Source organism: Hyla sarda, chromosome 1 (genome assembly GCF_029499605.1).
Source record: "Hyla sarda isolate aHylSar1 chromosome 1, aHylSar1.hap1, whole genome shotgun sequence".
Taxonomy (NCBI): Eukaryota; Metazoa; Chordata; class Amphibia; order Anura; family Hylidae; genus Hyla; species Hyla sarda.
In genome coordinates this window covers 269493717-269513741 of record NC_079189.1, presented here as the reverse complement: position 1 = coordinate 269513741, position 20025 = coordinate 269493717, and the positions used below count along the sequence as shown (strand labels likewise).

General features: G+C 46.4%; 1 protein-coding gene across 6 annotated transcripts in view; it reads left to right on the top strand.

Annotated features, from left to right (window-relative positions):
- Positions 1–2557: 2557 nt before the first annotated feature.
- Positions 2558–20025, top strand: part of TIMM44 (translocase of inner mitochondrial membrane 44) — a 443715-nt gene continuing 426247 nt past the window's right edge. Inside the window, exons 1-2 of one of the 6 annotated variants that reach the window (XM_056572218.1) lie at positions 2558–2681; positions 19220–19324. In XM_056572218.1, coding sequence (XP_056428193.1) covers positions 2652–2681; positions 19220–19324 — 135 coding nt within the window. In that variant the 5' untranslated portion in view covers positions 2558–2651. The other 5 variants (XM_056572200.1, XM_056572226.1, XM_056572208.1 and 2 more) reach the window with 5 other exon arrangements.

Genomic DNA, 20025 nt, shown 5'->3' with positions numbered 1-20025 from the left:
CACAGAATTTAGGCACACAACCTGATAAAAAGAGTCGGAATGAGGGCCATTGAGTTTTATATATATATATATATATATATATATATATATATATATATATATATATGTAGACTAGCTGAGTACCCAGCATTGCCCGGTTTTTCCTTCCTAATCAACAGAGGAAGCTTTTGACTTCTTATCCCGTCCTCATATATTGTTGTCATACCGCAACCCCATATCCCAACCTCCTATCCCGTTCTCATATCCCGTCCTCCTATCTTGACCTCCTACTCCGACTTGACTTGTATGGGACTTTAAACATAAACCCCGCCCCTGGCAAATGGGGGTGAGTAAGGGTTAAATCACCTATCCTATGTTTGTTGTTGACATATAAGTAACATGTGTGCCAAGTTTCATGTTAATATCTTTAGCCGTTTGGACGTGATGCTTGAACATACATACACACATACACTGGGGGAGATTCATCGTTGCCTTTAGACCATTTTTTTTGTCTATTTATTTGCGCTATTCAGGCGTTAGCGGGCTTTTTAGCGACTTTCTAGCGTCATATAGATACTTTTTCCTTTTCTGACTAAATGTAGACCATTTTATTTATGACCATGCAGTGGTCACGTATTTATTATTTGCGACTTTCCTGAAAAGTCACTATTTCTCACGCAAATGACAATTATTTGTCGCTATGCTACACCACCTCACAGTAGACGTGACAAAAAGTTCTACGTCTCTCACATCCAGGGCCGGTGCTCAGTCACCGACCTGACCCGTTCTTATAGATCGGAGAGCGGTCGGGCCGCCCATGCACACTAGCATACAAGGGCATGATACTAGTATTAGGAACTTGTATGCAGCCAGGGCTGCCGTCAGAGGGGTACAGCCAGTACTCAAGTAAGGGGCCCGGGCACCCGCTGCACCCCCCCTGCAGCTGCTGCAGCACAGAAGCAGGGGACCGCCGCCAGCTTCTCTCCCCCTGCCGTCCTGGGGTCCTCCCTAGTCCAACCACCACCGCTGCCCTATTGCCTCCCCCATCCCCGGTTTTATAATTACCTGTTCCCGGGGTCCGCACTACTTCTGGCTCCGGGGGCGTCCTGCGCTGTCACTGTGCGCACTGACGGTGACGTCGCGTTGAGGATGTCACTCGTCATTGCGCTGCACAGCGCGCAGGACGACGCAGGAGCCATAAGTAGCGTGGGATGGGGATGGGGGAGGCAATGGGGCAGCGTCGGCATCAGAGTCAGCAGTGAAGATCGTCACAAATCTTCACTGCTGCTTCTAGGAGTTTCAAAACTACAACTCCCAGCATGCCCAGACAGCCTTTGGCTGTCTGGACATGCTGGGAGTTGTAGTTTCGCAACATCTGGAGGGTCACAGTTTGGAGACCACTGTGCAGTGGTCTCCAATCTGTTTTCTTCCAGGTGTTGCAAAACTAGAACTCTCAGCACGCCCAGACAGTCCAGGCATGCTGGGAGTTGTAGTTCTGTAACATCTGGCCCTGCAGATGTTGCCGAACTACAACTCTAAGCATGCCTACGCAGTTTGGGCATGCTTGGAGTTGAAGTTTTGCAACATCTGGAGGGCCACAGTTTGGAGACCACTACACAGTGGTCCCCAATCTGTTCTCCTCCAGTTGTTGCAAAACTACAACTCCCAGCATGCCCTTTGGCTGTCTGGGTATGCTGGGAGTTGTAGTTTTGCAACAACTGGAGGCACACATTATCTGTTTTATAACTCAGTGTTTCCCAACCCATGTGTCTCCAGCTGTTGCAAAACTATAACTCCCAGCATGTACTGACAGACCATGCATGCTGGGAGTTTTAGTTTTGCAACAGCTGGAGGCACACGGGTTGGGAAAGACTGAGTTATGTAACAAACTCTGTGTTTTGCAACCAGTGTGCCTCTAGCTGTTGCATAACTACAACCCCCAGCATGAACGGACAGCTAAAGGGCATGCTGAAAGTTATAGTAGTGTGCCTCCAGCTGTTGCATAATTATAAGTCCCAGCATGCCCTTCTGTTACTGCATGCTGAGAATGTTTTCCAACAGCTGGAGGTTTGCTCCGCTATGCTCTGACAAGTACTTGCCAGTGCATGGCCAGTATTTGTCGGCGCTTTCGCATACCAATGCTCAACCCGTGGCGTACCCCTATGGGTACGTGTACCACAGGTTGAGAACCCAAACATCTGGTTGTTGGTCTGACTCGTTTTTAGAAAAGGTGTACGTTAGACAACTTTTCAAGCTAAAGGAGAGCTGCACCTTATTCATCATTACGCTGCGCATTATTGATGAATAAGGCGCACGCTAGTCAAAGAGTCAAAGTATAGACAAAAAAAATGTGGAAATTAGATCTAAAATATCTTGATAAATCTCCCCCATTGAGTTTTATTTATATAGATAGATATATAATATATATATGTTGAACATGTCAGTTAAACCGAAATCAAAATGTAATGTGAACTAAGCCTGAATAGCACAAAAAAATTGCTAGCTCCATGTAGTCCCAGCCTAACGTTCCAGTATCCCACGGAGTGATACAGTCAGCAAACCACACAATGGGAGGACGTCTCTTACACGTGACTGATCACCTGACCATGACATTATCGGAAGTCCTGTAGCTGCTAACGTGCGCGAAGGTCAAAGGGAATTCTTGTATAAAGATGGCAGGCGCCTTGCATCAGTGTAGCCGGGTGAGTGCGTATGATCCGTTATGCGTCATGTACGAAAGCTGGCAGTACCTGTAGGTTCTTGTCCTGTGTGGAGGGCTCTCTGTCGTGTGTAACAAGGGGCGGTCAGCTTTTGTACAGTATTCTGATCCTGGTGTTCTGGAGGATGATGTTGTGCACTCTGAAGGCTTCTCCTCTATCGTTGCTATCACGTGTGCGTGGAAAGCAGCGTATATAGTGTGGGCTGATCTGGTCATTCTGCTCCATCGCTCGTGGCGAAAAGTATTGAGCTTCTTCGGCTTCTGTTGACTAGCCTTGTAGAGTTACTTGTAAGCTGTATACCACTGGTCTTTTACCTGTGGACCTCCAGGTTTTGCAAAACTACAACTCCCAGCTGCCCAGAAAGCCTGTGGCTTGTCTGGGCAGCTGGGATCTGTAGTTTTGCAACATTTGTGGGTCTACAGTTTGTAGACCACTATTGTATACTGTCTAAAATTCAGAGGGAGCAGGATAGGCATGATGCTTGGCACAGGATCTCTTTAGCTCTCATAATTTGTTGGGGGTTCCAGTGCCCAGCCACTCTATTATAATAACTTCTGCTGAATTAGAAATTGTGCAAAATTACATAGACCCTTGATTTCTTCCATACGAGGCTGAAGTTGGCTTCTTATATGGTCATAACCCTTTTCTCCTTGTTCCTCTGCAGTAAACCTGCTTTTATGAATATTTTATTTAGAAACAATCAGATTCAGAAAAAAATTGAAAAGATTGTTTTTTTTGCTGTAAAATAAGATACGGTGGATAGTGTGCCTTTCTAATAAGTAACTGAGGAATTTGAATGTTAAATGCCATTGGGCCAACCTAGAGGTGGAAATATAAAGAGTAAGGGCCCCTGCTTAATGCCCAACTGTATCCAGCCTGACCCAAACAGCGGATTGGTAATAAGAGGTGCCAACCTTGCCAACTATATACATTTTGTGTTTTGAATAAGTAACTGGTGATTTCAAGGGGTTAAACACCGTTGAGCCACTTACCTTAACCCCTTAAGGACCCGGGGTTTTTCTGTTTTTGCTCATTCGTTTTTTCCTCCTTACCTTTACAAAATCATAACTCTTTAAATTTTGCACCTAAAAATCCATATGATGGCTTATTTTTTGCGCCACCAATTCTAATTTGTAATGACATCAGTCATTGCACCCAAAAACTTATGGCGAAGCGGAAAAAAAATCATTGTGAGACAAAATTTGAAAAAAAATACCACATATATTTTTATTTAGTTTTTTTTTTTTAATGGGGAAAAGGGGGTGATTCAAACTTAGGGTATTAGGGAAGGGGTTAAATGATCTTCAAATTTTTTTTTTTCACTTTTTTTCCCCCAATGTTATAGCTCCCATAGGGGGCTATAACACTGCACACACTGATCTTTTACATTGATCACTGGTTTCTCATAGGAAACCATTGATCAATGATTCTGCCTCTTGACTGCTCATGCCTGGATCTCAGGGACTGAACAGTCATCCAGTGCTCGTACACCAGGAGGCAAGGTAAGGGACCCTCCTGCTGTGTCTCAGCTGTTCGGGATTTCGCCACGGCGATCCCGAACAGCCCCCTGAGCTAGCCAGCAACGTTTTAGTTTCACTTTAGACGCGACGTTCAACTTTGAGCGCCGCATCTAAAGGGTTAAAAGTGAGCGGCACCGAGATCAGTGCTGTACGCTATTTGCCACGAGTCCCGGCCGTTGTTAGAGGCCGGACCCGACCCGCTATGACGGCGTGGCCCGCATTATAGAACGGGAGAGGACTTGGGACGTACCGGTACGTCCTTGGTCCTTAACCACTACAGGACCCATGACGTAACGTTACGTCCCAACACCCTCGGTGTTAAGGACCCATGACGTACAGTTACGTCATGGGCAGTTCCGGTCACCGCCGGGCTGGGATGCCTGTTGAAATCATTCAGCAGGCATCCCGTGCAAATGCCCAGGGAGGTCATCAGAACCCCCCGCCATGATCGCCGCAAATCGCATGTGAATTGACACATGTGATTTGTGGCTATTCCGGCGATGTGTGACCCGCTGACCCGGAGATACAAGGTGATTGGGGGTGTATGATACCCCCTATCACCCACTGTATCTATGGGGAGGTGGCGATTTTGTCAGCCAATAGCAGTTGACAGGGGAGGGGTTAACAGCATCTTCCCGCAGCTCCTGCCGCTGGCTGAGTTCAGTCAGTGGTTAGAGCTGCTGGGGGAAGACCGGGACCCCCCCTCTGCCGGGATTGGAGCCCCCATAGATCAGGGAAAGGTAGGGTAAAAAGTAAACATCCCCCCCCCCCCCCCCTGACTCCCTAATAGGTCCCCATGGGTCTTCTGCAGTTTTTCAGTGTGACCCGGGCCCTATTAGGGGTTCAGGGCGCTGCATTAACCCCCCCATTTTTTTTTTGGCTGCAGCATTTTTCTCCTCATATAACGGTGTGTGATTTCTAATCACACACCGTTATACAAAGTTAAACCAAGCGCACACACACAGTACATACCCCCCCCATCCGCCACTGCTTTTCTTGCCCCTCCGAATCTGCCAGTGAGGACGATGAAGATCCAACATTCCTGTGTTCTTCATTGTCCTCCTCATCATCTAGCAGTGATGATGAGCCCCCTGCACAGTGGCGGAGATGCCACACGAGGCCACACCCCCCCCATGATAGTGGCCGGCGCTAGTGCGAGTGGCGATGCCGCTCGTACTAGGAGTCCGACCCCCCCAGACAAGTTTACCAGAGCCCCCTTCCGATGAACCTGTCTGGAGACCCCCAGAGGGTTATCAGCCACGGATTGCAGAGTTTGTTGGCGACTCCGGAATCCGGATTGACAATTCTGGATTCACTGAAATTTACTATTTCAGTTATTTTTTCAGTGGCAGTTTTGTCAATCTGATGGTGGAGCAGACGAATCTGTACGCCCAGCAGTTCATCGCCCACCACCCTGATTCCTTTTTTGGCCAGGTCCAATGAATGGTGCGCCATTGATGCAGCAGAAATGAGGACATTTTGGGGCTTCTTGCTGCATATGGGCCTGGTCAAAAAGCCCAGTGTCAGACAGTACTGGAGCGGGGACATCCTATACCAGACCCCGCTTTACAGTATGGCCATGACACGGAAGCTGTTCAAGGCCATTTGGAAATGCCTGCATTATGCAGATAATGTGGCATGTCCACCCCGAAGTGATCCCACTTATGACCGGCTTTACAAAGTGAGGCCGGTCATCGATCACTTAGGGGCCAAATTTTTGGAGGCCTACGTACCGCTCAGGAAGCTCTCGGTTGATGAGTCTCCTATCAGTTTTAAGGGGAGACTCCTCTTCCACCAGTATATTCCCTCGAAGCGGGCGCGGTATGGCGTGAAGCTCTATAAACTTTGTGAGAATACCTCCGGGTACACTTACAAGTTTAGAGTGTGTGAGGGACGAGATTCCCATATTGAACCCCCAGATTGTTCCCCCACTCTGGGTGTTAGCAGGAAAATCGTTTGGGAGCTTTTGCACCCATTGCTGGATAAGGGTTACCATTAGAGATGAGCGAACTTACAGTAAATTCGATTCGTCACGAACTTCTCGGCTCGGCGGTTGCTGACTTTTCCTGCATAAATTAGTTCAGCTTTCAGGTGCTCCCGTGGGCTGGAAAAGGTGGATACAGTCCTAGGAGACTCTTTCCTAGGACTGTATCCACCTTTTCTATCCCACCGGAGCTCCGGAAAGCTGAACTAATTTATGCAGGAAAAGTCAGCAACTGCCGAGCTGAGAAGTTCGTGATTAATCGAATTTACTTTAAGTTCGCTCATCTCTAGTTACCATGTGTACGTGGACAACTTTTATACCAGCATCCCTCTGTTCACATGCCTTGCCGCCAGACACCTATTCCCAAGTGTGAGTCCCGTGCCCTTACCCATGAAAACCTGTTGCTGGTCAAGTATAAGGATAAGAGGGATGTCCTTATGCTGACCACTATTCATGGTAAAGGCAGCTCACCTGTCCCTGTGCGAGGTACCACAACAACGGTCCTCAAGCTCGATTTTTATTCTGGACTACAATAGGTATATGGGGGGAGTTGATCTTTCTGATCAAGTCCTCAAGCCATATAACGCCATGCGTAAAACACGGGTATGGTACAGGAAAGTTGCGGTCTACATGGTACAGGTTGCCATGTACAACTCTTTTGTACTGTCCCAGTACGCTGGCAACACAGGGACATTCCTCCAGTTCCAAGAAGAAGTCCTAAACGTCCTGATCTTTGGCGACCGGGAAAGAGCAGGCCGGACTTCCCAAGGAAAGAAGAGACGAGCCCAGAAAAGATGCAGAGTGTGTTACAAGAGGGGGATTTGGAAGGACACCATCACTCAATGTGACACTTGCCCCAATCAGCCGGGCCTCTGCATTAAGGATTGCTTCAGGGAGTATCACACTTCCATGGAGTACTAAATTTTCTCTCTTCATTTAAATTTTCCGCAATTTGACCCCAATGTACCAAGTCCAGAGTACATTCCAAGTTTTAACCCCATAAAACCACTTAATTGCTCAAAAAATTAAAACTAAGACCTCTGGGGGTATTTTATTTATAAATTTTTTTTTATAAAAAATGGGTCATGGGTCACTGAGTCACTATCATCGGGGACTTTTTATGTTGCCTCAAATGTGCAGCGCTCTCTCCACCTGAGCAGGGTGCGCATTTGAGGCAACAGTTTAGGGACGGCCACACACATCACATTCCTAGAATGATGATTCGGAGCATAGGGTTTGGGGTGGGCATATTTTTTTAGTTTTGGCTATGCTCTGAGTCATCATTCTGGGAACATAACCTTTTTTTTAAATAATTTTATGTCCCACTGTGCCCCATTTTAGTTATTTAGTGTACCCCAGTTACTTACCCCATGTAATGCACCTTGGGGGGGTCCCACTGTTCTGGCTCCATAGGAGAAATACACAGCTCAAGGACCCTGACTGATCTCCCGCACCTCTGAGACCGGTGTGCATGCTGTTTACGCCCAGACATGAGATATGTCCTTACTCCAAAAAAATATGTACTTACAAATTTACAGTGACATTTTCTCCTTTTACCACTTGTGAAAATGAAAAATTTGGGGTAACCCCAGCATTTTAGTGTAAAAAAAAATCACATTTTTCCTTTTCACATCCCACTTAATGAACATTTATCAAACACCTGTGGGTGTTGAGGCTCACTGTACCCCTTTTTACGTTCCTTGAGGGGTGTAGTTTCCAAAATAATATGCCATGTTTTTTTTTTTTGCTGTCCTGACACCATAGGGGATTCCTAAATGCGACATGCCCCCCCATTTCAGCAAAATTTGCAAATGTGGCTCCTTCTCTTCTGAGCATTGTAGTGCGCCTGCAGTGCACTTGATGTCCACACATGGGGTATTTCCATACCCAGAAGAGATGGGTTTACAAATTTTGGGGGTCATTTTCTCCTATTACCCCTTGCAAAAATTTTAAATTTGGGGGAAAACTAGCATTTTAGTGAAAAAAAAGAAAAAATTATTTACACATCAAACTTTAACGAAAAGTCGTCAAACGCCTGTGGGGTGTTAAGGCTCACTGTACCCCTTGTTACGTTCCTTGAGGGGTGTAGGTTCCAAAATAGTATGCCATGTGTTTTTTTTTTTTTGTTGCTGTCCTGGCACCATAGGGGCTTCCTAAATGGGACCTGCCCCCCAAAAACCAATTCATGAAAAATTGCTTTGCAAAAGCCAAATTTGACTCCTTCTCTTCTGAGCATTGTAGTGCGCCCGCAGTGCATTTGACTTCCACATATGGGGTGTTTCCATACTCAGAAGAGATGGGGTTACAAATTTTGGGGGGCATTTTCTCCTATTACCCCTTGCAAAAATTGTAAATTTGGGGGAAAACTAGCATTTTAGTAAAAAAAAAATAATAATAATAATTTACACCTCCAACTTTAACGAAAAGTTGTCAAACACCTGTGGGGTGTTAAGGCTCACTTGTTACGTTCCTTGAGGCGTGTAGTTTCAAAAATAGTATGCCATGAGGGTTTTTTTTTTTTTTTTTTTTTTGCTGTCCTGGCACCATAGAGGCTTCCTAAATGCGACATGCCCCCAAAAACCATTTCAGAAAAATTCACTCTCCAAAATCCCACTGTCGCTCCTTCTCTTCTGAGCCCTCTAGTGCACCTGCCAAACACTTGACATACGCATATGAGGTATTTCCTTACTCGAGAGAAATTGGGTTACACATTTTAGGAAGATTTCTCTCCTTTTACCCCTTGTAAAAATTCAAAAACTGGGTCTTCAAGAACATGCCAGTGTAAAAAATGAAGATTTAGAATTTTCTCCTTCAATTTGCTGCTATTCCTCTGAAACACCCAAAGGGTTAAAGGGGTACTCTGGTGCTTACACATCTTATCCCCTATCCTCACCTTCCTCACTGATTTTATCGCATAAACAGTGTTGTCTCTCTTGATAAGTAGGCGTATCGGAAAGCCCCATCGGTATAGGACCTTTCCCGCTCTCAACGCAGAAGTAATGGGAATGAGTGCTCTCCGAGCTTGTAATGTAGCAGCCGACAAATCAGTGTAAATAGATACGCAATGATATGGTGCAGGCAGTCCATTATTGCGTCTTGTGTGTTCCATCAAGCGTTCCTTAATATGAAAAAAATGTATCCTTGCAAGAATGTCCCTAGGGGTTGTTTCATCCAGGTTCCGGGGCCGTGGGACCCGGTGAGCACGATCTATAGTTCATTCATAAGGGGTGCACTCAGGTATGGTATGTTTAATAAGATTACGGACATACTCAGGAATTTCTTGCGGAGACACTGATTCAGGGACCCCCCGCAGTTTGATATTATTGCGTCTACTGCGGTCCTCGAGGTCCGCAACTTTAGCTCTCAATGTGACCATTTCACCCTCGGCATTGTAGTGGAGGTCTATTAGATCATTGTGGGATTTAGCAAAGTCACCAAATTTCTGTTCAATATGGTCCACTCTGGCCCCTATATCTTGGAGAGAGGACTGTATTGTACACACTACTTTTTGTATATCTTTTAGAAAGGTATTATGTAGGAGCAACAACATGTCCCTCATTGTAGTGTCAGTTAAAGACCTGTCAGCTACAGGCATTGCAGCCAGCAAGTCCTCTTCCATGTTCAGATTCAGTTAAAGCTGCGCCTGCATTGCTCACCTTTTACTCTGTTGCAGTCAGTGACAAGCGAACTCCTTGATCTGCCAGGCTACTTGTGGAAGTCCGTTCTCCAGCGCTGCGGCGGCTCGCGGAGCATGGACTGTGTGGCGCAGATCGGGGCTCACCCCGGGCAGCCTCCTGTGTGCGGTAAGCATCAACTTCCACCGGGTCTTCCGGTGGTGGCGTCCCTCTGCGCTGCGCTGGATCAGAGGAAGATCTGGGTCGCCGGTCTGGTGTAGTTGCGGAGCGCTCCCTGGTGCGCGGCGACCGCGGTGCTGCAGGCAACTGTGGGGAGGCTTCGCCAGAGCCATCTTGGATGTAGGCCGCATGCGGCACAAAGCTAAATTTAGCGAACGATCCTCGCCTGTTCTGCCTCCTCTGTACCACCGGCATCTTTAGGTAGCGGTAGGCATCCGGTGGTGCTTTAAAGAGCAGGTAAATGCTGCGGTTAAGTCACTTTATTCAGGCCGAGTCATGGAGCTCTAGCGACGCACGACCATGCGCCTCAACAGCCAGGCCACGCCCCCACTTTTTTTGGGGGATTAAAGCGTCTTTGTTATTTTCTTTTTTTGCACCTTTAGACGGTCCGTGCCACCAGTAGCAGACCTGTGCTGTGTGGATGGACCATACCTGTGTGTGCGGCCTGCCCCACCACTGTCAGTGATTTATCACTGATTAGCGTTGTTTTGGGGTTCAGTTTTTATTTTTCAGTTTTTTTTGTGTGGGGGGGTCTGTGTACATGCCATCAGCCACTGTTCCGGGCTGACTGACCAGACCCCCCACTGACTTCTCCGCCCTCTGCCGCCACCAAGCACTAATCAGTGTGCACACCACTGATTAGGTAAACGCTTTTTTTTTGGCGCAGGTTTTTTTTTTTAGCTAGAAGTGTTTGTTTTTTTTCTTTTTTTTTTACTTTTAGTTTTATTTAATATTTTTGTTCTTAGGGCGGGTTAGTTAGGTTAGGGCGAGTTAGGGAGGTAGTATCGCACCACACCACATGCAGCACGCACGCCAATAATGTTTCCCCCCCCCCCCCCTCATATATACATTTCACCCCCCCATTAGAGCAGGGAAATGGCCCGCAGGGCATTTTCAGCAGAGGAGGCATATGCCTTACTTCCCTCCGACTCTGAAAGCGCCGAGGATGAGGAAGACCCCACCTTTATTTCCTTGTCCTCCTCATCATCTTCTGATGTTAAGCCACCAAGGCGGCGGAGATGCCGCCAAGCGAGGCCAGAAACCTCCTCTGCTCCTGACCCTGTGCCCCATGCTAGTATGAGTCCCTCTGGCGCTCATACTAGTCAAGCCTCCCAGCCAAGTTTACTGGTGCCCCTTACCGGCGAAGTTGTCTGGACTCAGCCAGCGGACCACGAGCCCGTGATTCCTGAGTTTGTTGGGGACTCAGGAATCAGGATTGACATTGTTGGGTTCACTGAAATGCACTATTTTATTTTTATTTTTTTTTCAGTGACGACTTTGTCAATCTGATGGTTGACCAGAGGAACCTGTATGCCCAACAGCTCGTTGCCGCAAACCCGGGCTCATTTTTAGCTAGACCCAATGAGTGGTTCCCAGTCAATGCAGCCGAAATTGAGGCCTTGTGCTGCATATGGGTCTAGTTAAAAAACCCAGTGTCAGACATTACTGCAGGGGCGACGTCCTTTACCCCCTTAAAGGGGTACTCCGGTGGTTAAGATTTCTGGCTATATTGCATCTTCTTTTAATGTACATGTTTTTTGCAATTGACATGTATTGTATGTTTGTGTAGCATGTGTCTTTCTTTCTTACCTGTTTGTGGGCTAGGAAGTTCTGTGTTGGATCTCTTACTGTTGTCCACATGTTAGGATTAGGCTGTGGACAACATGTCAGAGCTTTTTTTTTCTTTCTGCTCTTTCAGAACTGCATGAGAGGGATAAGCCACGCCCCCTCATCTCCCCCCCCCCTGGAGGATGCAGGTGTGCACGAGAGAAATAAGCCAGAGCAGGGGGAGAGCGAGGACATTGCTTCTGAGGAGGTCTGCACTGAAAGAAGACATAGAAGAGTATTATCTGAAGGGGAGGATAACAATGTGCACGGGCTGGGGATATATAGCCAGCAGGGGAATAAATCTCGGACTGGGAATGATTTCTGTGTGTGAAAGGGGGGGGGGATTCCTGAATGACACATGCTGGGAGTTGTAGTCCCGGTTATGTGTGTGTATGCTAGTGTTTACAAATGGACTGAGGGCGTATGGATATGCCTGGGCAGACTTTGGGCATGCTGGGAGTTTTAGTTTTGCAACAGCTGGAGGCACACTGGTTGGGAAACACTGTCCTAGCCTATTCAGCATACATATCATGCTACACCAGTGTTTCCAAACCAGTGTACCTCCAGCTGTTGTAAAACTACAACTCCCAGCATGTGTTTACAGTCTTTGGGCATGCAGGGAGTTGTAGTTTTGAAACAGCTGGAGGCACACTGATTGGGAAACGCTGACCTAGCCTATTCAGTATATTACAAAGGGCATTGTTTCCCAACCAGGGTGTCTTCAGCTATATCAAAACTACAACTACCAGCATGGCCGGAAAGCTTTTGGCTGTCCGGGCATGCTGGTAGTAGTAGTTTTGCAACCCCTGGAGGCACCCTGGTTTGGAAACACTGGTGTATTCCCTATAGAGGTGTGTTGAACTACAACCCCCAGGAGACTGCAGAGGCAGCATACTGGGGTTATACCACAGACTGAAGACTCCTGAATGACACATGCTGGGAGTTGTAGTCCCTTTTGTGTGTGTATGACAGTGTATCCCAACCAGGGCTGATTATATTAGTGTACTGTGTATAAGGGGGCCGACCCGGGAAAATAGTAGGTTGGGTAAAGGGTGGAACAAACAGAAAAATGAAAAGGAGCTGCCCCAAACCAGCAAGGCATGCGGCATGCTGGGATTTGTAGTTTTCAGCACAGCAAGAAACAGGAAATAGAAGTAAAGATAGGAAAACAAAGTGGGGGATAAAAAGACAACAATGAATGGAAATATAGTAGCCTAAACAACAAGAATAGAAATGAAACAAAACAAATAGGGTCAAAAACGGAAAAACACGTTGACCACCGGAGTACCGCTTTTAAGGACGAGCGCCGTAAATGTACTGCGCTGCTAAATTACGGCGCAGCTTTCCTGGATTCCCCCCCCCCCCCCCAATGTCGGCGATCCCTGCAAATCGCCGGTCAATTCAGACCGGCGATTTGCCGCTATTCCGGGTCAATTGGGACTCTGGTGACCCAGAAAAAAAGGGGTGAATGGGGCTGAGACAGCCGGCGGGGGACTCCTACCTTGCCCTGGTCCGGCGGGGGTCCCCTCAGGATCGGTGGCGGAGACAGGAGCAGCAGGATCGGTCCCGGCGGCAGAATACAACAGGAGGTGAGGCCTGTTCACCTCCTACTGTTGCTTAGCAACAACTCGCAGCATGCAAAGCCAAAGGGCATGCTGGGAGTTGTATTTTTGCAACAGCTGGAGTTCCAACTAAAACTCTTCTATAAAACAGTGTGCATTCAGCTGTTGCATAACTACAACTCCCAGCATGCACAGACTACCAAGGGGCATGCTGGGAGTTGTAGCAGTGTGCCTCCAGCTGTTGCAAAACTACAACTCTCAGCATGCCCTTCGACTGTCAATGCATGCTGATTGTTGCAGTTTTGCAACAGCTGGAGACACATTAGTTGTGAAACAGTTTGTAACCTAATTCAGTGTTTCGCAACCAGTGTTCCTCCAGCTGTTTCAAAAATACAACTCCCAGCATGCACTGAGAGATTGTACATGCTGGGAGTTGTAGTTTTGAAACAGCTGGAGGCACACTGGTTGCGAAACACTGAGTTAAGTAACAAACGCTCAGTGTTTGGAAACCAATGTGCCTCCAGCTGTTGCAAAACTACAACTCCCAGCATGTAAGGTCTGTCAGTGCTTGCTGGGAGTTGTAGTTTTTCTCCTTTTACCCCTTATGAAAAGGTAAAGTTGGGGTCTACACCAGCATGTTAGTGTAAAAAAAATATATATATTTTTACACTAACATTCTGGTGTTGCCCCATACTTTTAATTTTCACAAGCGGTAAAAGGAAAAAAAAAGACCCCCAAACTTTTTAACGCAATTTCTCCTAAATACGGAAATACCCCATATGTGGGCATAAAATGTTCTGCGGACGCACAACAAGGCTCAGGAGTGAGAGCGCACTATTTACAATTGAGGTCTAAATTGGTGATTTGCACAGGGGTGGCTGATTTTACAGCGGTTCCAACATAAACGCAAAAAAATACATACCCACATGTGACCCCATTTTGGAAACTACACCCCTCACGGAATGTAACAAGGGGTATAGTGAGCCTTAACACCCCACAGGTGTTTGACAGATTTTCGTTAAAGTTGGATGTGAAAAGCAGAGGGTGGGTGTCAATGGAACTCACTCTGGTTGGATGAAAGTTACTAGTGGGGTACCACAGGGATCAGTACTGGGTCCACTTATTTTCGCTATGTTTATGAATTATTATGTAGCAGAATTACAGAGTAGAATTTCAATATTCGCAGATGACACTAAACTGGGTAAGGTGATCACTACAGAGAAGGATAACCAACTATATCATAGGGATCTGGGGAAGCTAGAGGCTTGGGCACAGACATGGAAATTAAATTTAATGTGGATAAATGTAAGATTAAAGGGGTACTCCGGCGCTTAGACATCTTATCCCCTATCCAAAGGATAGGGGATAAGATGCCTGATCGCGGGGGTTCTACCGCTGGGGACCCCCGTGATCTTGCACTCTGCACTCCGTTATAATCAGACCCCGGAGCGTGTTCGCTCCGGGTCTGATTACTGCTGATCACCGTGCCGGATAGGGGATAAGATGTCTAAGCGCCAGAGTACCCCCTTTAAGCACTTGGGCCGTAAATACAAAATGTACAATTGTGTTAAATAATAAGACATAGGTAAAACTACATTCAGCAAGACTTGAGAAAGAGTTTGGCGTGAACTCCAAACCCATTGTATTGTGCTACCACCCACTTTGTTTTAACTCCTTAAGGACCAGGCCACTTTCAATTTTGCACCTACAGACCCATACGAGGGCTTTTTTTTTTTTTGCACCACCATTTTCACTTTGTAATGACATCAATCATTTCATCACAAAATCTACGGCATAACCAGAAAAAAAGTGTATTTGTGGGGCAAAATTGAAAAAAAAAAAAATGCCATTTTGAAACTTTTGGGGGCTTTCGATTCTACGCAGTGCACTTTTAGGTAAAAATGACAACTTATCTTTATTCTGTAGGTCCATATGTTTACAAGGATACCTAATTTGTATAGCTTTTATTTTATTTTAATACCTAAAAGAAATTATAGCTACATGCACCACAATTTGTATGTTGCAAATTGTCATCCTCTGACCCCTATATGTTTATTTTTCCGTACACTGATACGTGTGAGGGCCCATCTTTTACGCCCAATAAAACATATGGGTCGGGGGAAGTATCACCTGGGTGTGACGTAGTGCAACTGAGCCTCCACAGATCCTCAGCACAATGTCCGTCAATTCAAAAGAAATGCACACGCACAGCAAAGTTCATGTTCTCAATTCCATATACCGTATTTATCGGGGTATACCACGCACCGGCCTATAACACGCACCCTCATTTTACCAAGGATATTTGGGTAAAACATTTTTTTTTTACCCAAATATCCATGGTAAAATGAGGGTGCGTGTGTGCGCGTGTATACCCCTATATACCCCCAGGAAAGGCAGGGGGAGAGAGGCCGTCGCTGCCCGCTTTTCTCCCCCTGCCTTTCCTGGGGTTTGGAGCGCTGCTGCCGGCCCTTCTCTCCCCCTGGCTATCGGGGCCGCTGCCCGTTCTGTCCCCCTGACTATCGGTGCCGGCGCCGATAGCCAGGGGGAGAGAAGCGGCGCCGACAGCCAGGGGGAGAGAAGGGGCAGCGGCACCCATTGCCGGCGCCGCTGCCCCGTTGCCTCCCCCCATCCCCGGTGGCATAATTACCTGAGTCGGGTCCGCGCTGCTGCAGGCCTCCGGCGTGCGGCCCCTGCGTCGTTGCTATGCGCATAGCAACGACGCCGGGGACGCACGCCGGAGGCCTGCAGCAGCGCGGACCCGACTCAGGTAATTATGCCACCGGGGATGGGGAGAGGCAACGGGGCAGCGGCGCCGGCAATGGGTGCCGCTGCCCCTTCTCTCCCCCTGGCTATCGGCGCCGGCACCGATAGTCAGGGGGACAGAACGGGCAGCGGCGCCGATAGCCAGGGGGTGAGAAGGGCCGGCAGCAGCGCTCTACACACCACGAAAGGCAGGGGGAGAGAAGCGGGCAGCGACGGCCTCTCTCCCCCTGCATTTCCTGGGGATATATCGGCGTATAACACGCACACAGACTTTAGGCTAAAAATTTTTGCCTAAAAAGTGCGGGTTATACGCCGATAAATACGGTACTTTACTTCTTCCATATGTTCCAATACAAAACTTTAAAATATGGAGACGGTATAAACAGAACAAATCCTATTCACCCAAGTGCTCGTCGCTGTTCAGGGTTGCAGCATATTATTAAAAGTCTTTATCTCCAGCCGGAGCATTCATTCGTGCCGTTCACCCAGCTATCCTTCTGGACTGACTGCAAGAATGCTCATACACTTGTGAGCGGTACTGGCGACGTTTCAGGATCTCTCCCTTTCTCAAGCCTTTTTGCGCCGTCATCTGAAGTTTTTATCGGTACCATTTTTATTTTGATGAGACTTTTTGATTACAAAATGATTGATTACAAATTTACCAAAAAGTATGCAATTTTGGACTTTGGTATTTTTTGTTCGTAAATGCCATTGAACATGCAGTTTAATTGTTATATTTTTATAGTTCGGACATTTTTTTTATTTTTTTTTATGGATTACATATTCTTTTTATATAGAATTTGGGAAAAGGGGGGTGATTCAAACTTTTAATATGAAAGGGGGTTAATGTTTTTTTTTTTTTTTTACACTTTTAGTCCTCTTAGGGGACTTTTAGGAGGAATCAGTAGATTCCTCATACAGATTAATAACTGAGAAAAAAAAAAGGCACACTAGTGCAGTACTTTAGGATGCTTGGCAAGTGCAAATAAAGAAATGGGGCACAACATCATGTAGCATTTGGATAAGTAACACTCTGTAAGCAGCCTAGATCCTCCGGTCAGGTCCTCGCTCAAAGGTTCACAATTTTTTTTTATATCTGTAAACATAGAAAAGACCGAACCTGTAGTGGTGGGTGTTGCTGGGCCGGGAGTGGTATCTCCATGAGTAACCGTTGAATCCCAGGACCGCAGGTGGTATTTGAATGACGCTCCACAACTGCAGGTGGTTAGATACAAAGCGCTACATTATAGTAGCGTAGCTAGTGTAAGGTGGAGTTAGAATGATGACCTGCCAAAGCACTAACTAGTGGCAGTATAGCTCTTATCGGGCGCTACACATCAATGGAGCGCTACATAGTAATAGCGTGGCTAATGTAGGGCGGGGCTATAATCAAGACTATGCCAGCGCATTGGCTATGTAGGCATTGCGATTAAGGGGTGCTACATTATATTAGCGTAACTAGTGTAGGGTGGGGAAAGTAAAAACATTAATATCTGGTAGAGGGCAAGGTAATGCCTATAATAGATATGCTAAATAGTAGCGCTTATGACTATAATGGATACGCTAGGTATAATTTAATAGGTGCGCTGGGTAATTGTGCTAGTGAAGGCTACAAATAAGACAATCCCAGCAGAGTAATATGCTGGAGGGAATATGGAAGAAATCCATAGTTTAAAGAATGAACTCATGGATGCTAAAAGCCTAAGATATCTTAATATAAAACAATAAAAGCTAAAGATTATTTTTATAATTGATGATGGAAGATAATGCTAAAATTGGTCAAATAACATATTTAAAAGCATATATAAAATATAGACTTGTATTGAGGGGTAGGGTGTTATGTCACACGGGGGCGGAGTTGTCATCACGATACTCCGGCCCCGTGGTTGTCACGCTACACACTTGGAGCCTACAGTGCTGCGGAGAGCTCACAAAGGGGGGTGCGCAATGACAGATTGCGGGGGTCCCCAGCGTCAGGACCCCCACGATCGTACATCTTATCTCCTATCCTTTGGCCGTCACGCCCCCTCCCATAGACATGAATGGAGGGAGCGTGGCGTGGCGTCACGTCCCCAGTCCCGGAAACCCCAAGGTTTCTGAAACTAGAGACACAGTCCCCTTATAGAATCCTTTAGAAAACTTTGAGAAGGCCGAGGTACAGGCTTAAAGGGGTATTCCGGGCATAAACATTTTATCCCCTATCCATGCGGGTGCTGCAGATCTCCCTGCAGCACCCGCATGGATAGGGGATAAAATGTTTTTGCCCGGAATACCCCTTTAAGCCTGTACCTCGGCCTTCTCAAAGTTTTGAGGGTCCGATGGCCCTTTGTAAAATGGGGAGTACTGTAAGATCTTGAAGGGTTAATTCTCCCTCAGATGTTGTTTAACCTGGTTGCTGGGTTACGGCTTTGGGCTGCAGCAGCAATCAGGCTGAGCTTCACCTGTGAGCTGGATATAAGCTCCAGCCCACACTATGCCTGGTTGCCTGTGAAAGAACTTCTAGTAACTAGCGTTTATTGTGTCAGTATTCTGAATCCTGATTTCTGATTTGGCTCTTCTCTTGACCTCTCTTCCTCTCTTGTTTTGGTACTTTGCTCACGCCAATGTTTGAACCGGCTATCCTGACTTTGAGTTCTGTGTGTGTGTGTGTGTGTTTAGTTGTATTTTTGTCAGTTGTATGCCTCTAGCTGTTTCCCCACCTCGTCAGTTTTTGTAGTTTATTATTTTGGCCTTTGTCAGTCCCTGCCCGTAATTAGGGAGGGACTGTCGTGGTTGTGGACCCGTCATGTAGGGCAGGTACGCAAGTAGGCAGGGAGAGAGGGTTTGATCTAGAATAGGGCTGCACTCTATCCCTGCCCGATGTGAAACGTGGACTCTTAGAATATGAATATGCACATTGCGGGGGAGGTATTATGAGCTGACCAACAGAGGCAGAGGCGGCCAGCCGACAGAGCTCCGTCTCCAGCATGCATTTCACTAGATTGAGTAATGGATCTTCTCAAGGAGATATGTCTCCGTAACCAGTGGACGAAATTTAGTCAGTGACTCCTCTGCACTTCTGGTCACCCACTCTATAACCCAGTGTTCTCGGTTTAGAGTGGGTGATCAGGCTGACAGTTTTCCTTTTAAAATGCACATATGATAAAAAAGTGCTTCATAGTCTGTGGATAAGTTTACGCATTGAATGACAAATATTCATTTGTAATTTTTATACTTTTTATAATTCTAGATCCTGCTGTATGGTAGCCATAGGTTTGCAACAGTGTGGCATCGAATACCTCAAAATAGCTGTAGTAGTTTTTACTGGACATGTTGCTCTCCTTTGGAACGAAAGGTACAGGTAGGTTCATCCGTTGGTGTGTGCATTTTAATGTTAAGGTAATTGATTAAAAGAGGTTTTTGGGTATTTAATCAGCAGTAAAAAGGATATGTTAATGTTTTTTCTCTAGGTTAGTACAATTAAAGTGATTATTACAGTACAGTACACATTTACCTTTGTTATTAAGTCTTCTTCTATTGCCTGTTTTTTTTTTTTTTTTTTTTTTTTTACATAAAATTTTTATAAAATGTTTTTGAATTATCATAAAAATCTATGTTTAAAGTACTCCAGTGAAAGCAAATGTATACCCTATCCACAGGACAGAGGATAAGTAGCTGAGCGTGGGGCATCTGACCACTGTAAAGTCTTCTCTTTCAAACTGTCCTTCCCCCCAGCAATAAATAATGATATGCTCTGAATGGCAGCAGTTAGTGATTTGATCTACATAGAACAGCAGTCTGTGCTGAGTGCTCTGCCTGCTGTGATCATGTGGCTGAGAATCTTCACAGGAGATGCTAGGCTGTTACTATGCTGGCAAGATTGTCACAGAGGGAGGGGAGTGCTGTGTGGCTTTGAACCAGACACTGTATAGCCAGACCCCTAGACAAGACAGAAACCATGTGGTATGGGTATGTCCTGGGAATGGGGGAGCAGCCATGAAGCTAGTATGACATCATCTCGCTCCGTGCCGCTTGGCCCCAGCTGCAATAAACAGC